General features: G+C 44.6%; 1 protein-coding gene across 1 annotated transcript in view; it reads right to left on the reverse strand.

Moving 5' to 3' along the window:
• Nucleotides 1-246: 246 nt before the first annotated feature.
• The window catches only part of LOC138867383 (shematrin-like protein 2), an 868-nt gene continuing 632 nt past the window's right edge, over nucleotides 247-482 (reverse strand). Inside the window, exon 2 of the mRNA XM_070142763.1 lies at nucleotides 247-482. This exon is cut by the window's right edge and continues 155 nt beyond it. Within this exon, the coding sequence (XP_069998864.1) occupies nucleotides 263-482 (220 nt within the window). The 3' untranslated portion in view covers nucleotides 247-262.

Genomic DNA, 482 nt, shown 5'->3' on the forward strand with positions numbered 1-482 from the left:
TGGATATGTTTTGTTTTCTCTTTTTTCTTCTCTGCCTGGTTTTATGATTTTATTAGGGATTAGAGAAAACTGTTTTACCTCTAGTCTCTGAATTCGTATATACGTGTTTATGTGAGGATATGCGTACCATATGTATCTAGCTAATCACACATACAGACAAGCAAACAGACATAAACATCCACATACAAGCATACAAGTGGGGTAAACCCAAGGTGAAGCTTGCCAAAGCAAACAAAAAAGTTTATGATAAACTTTTATTTTCTTATTTTCCGTATCCGTAACCGCCGTAACCGCCATAACCGCCATGACCATAACCGCCATAACCGCCATATCCGCCGTGGCCATAACCGCCATATCCGCCATGGCCATAACCGCCATATCCGCCGTGGCCATAACCGCCATATCCGCCATGGCCATAACCGCCATATCCGCCGTGGCCATAACCGCCATATCCGCCATGGCCATAACCGCCATAGCCATAG

The sequence above is a fragment of the Penaeus vannamei genome, chromosome 30 (assembly GCF_042767895.1).
Source record: "Penaeus vannamei isolate JL-2024 chromosome 30, ASM4276789v1, whole genome shotgun sequence".
Taxonomy (NCBI): domain Eukaryota; kingdom Metazoa; phylum Arthropoda; class Malacostraca; order Decapoda; family Penaeidae; genus Penaeus; species Penaeus vannamei.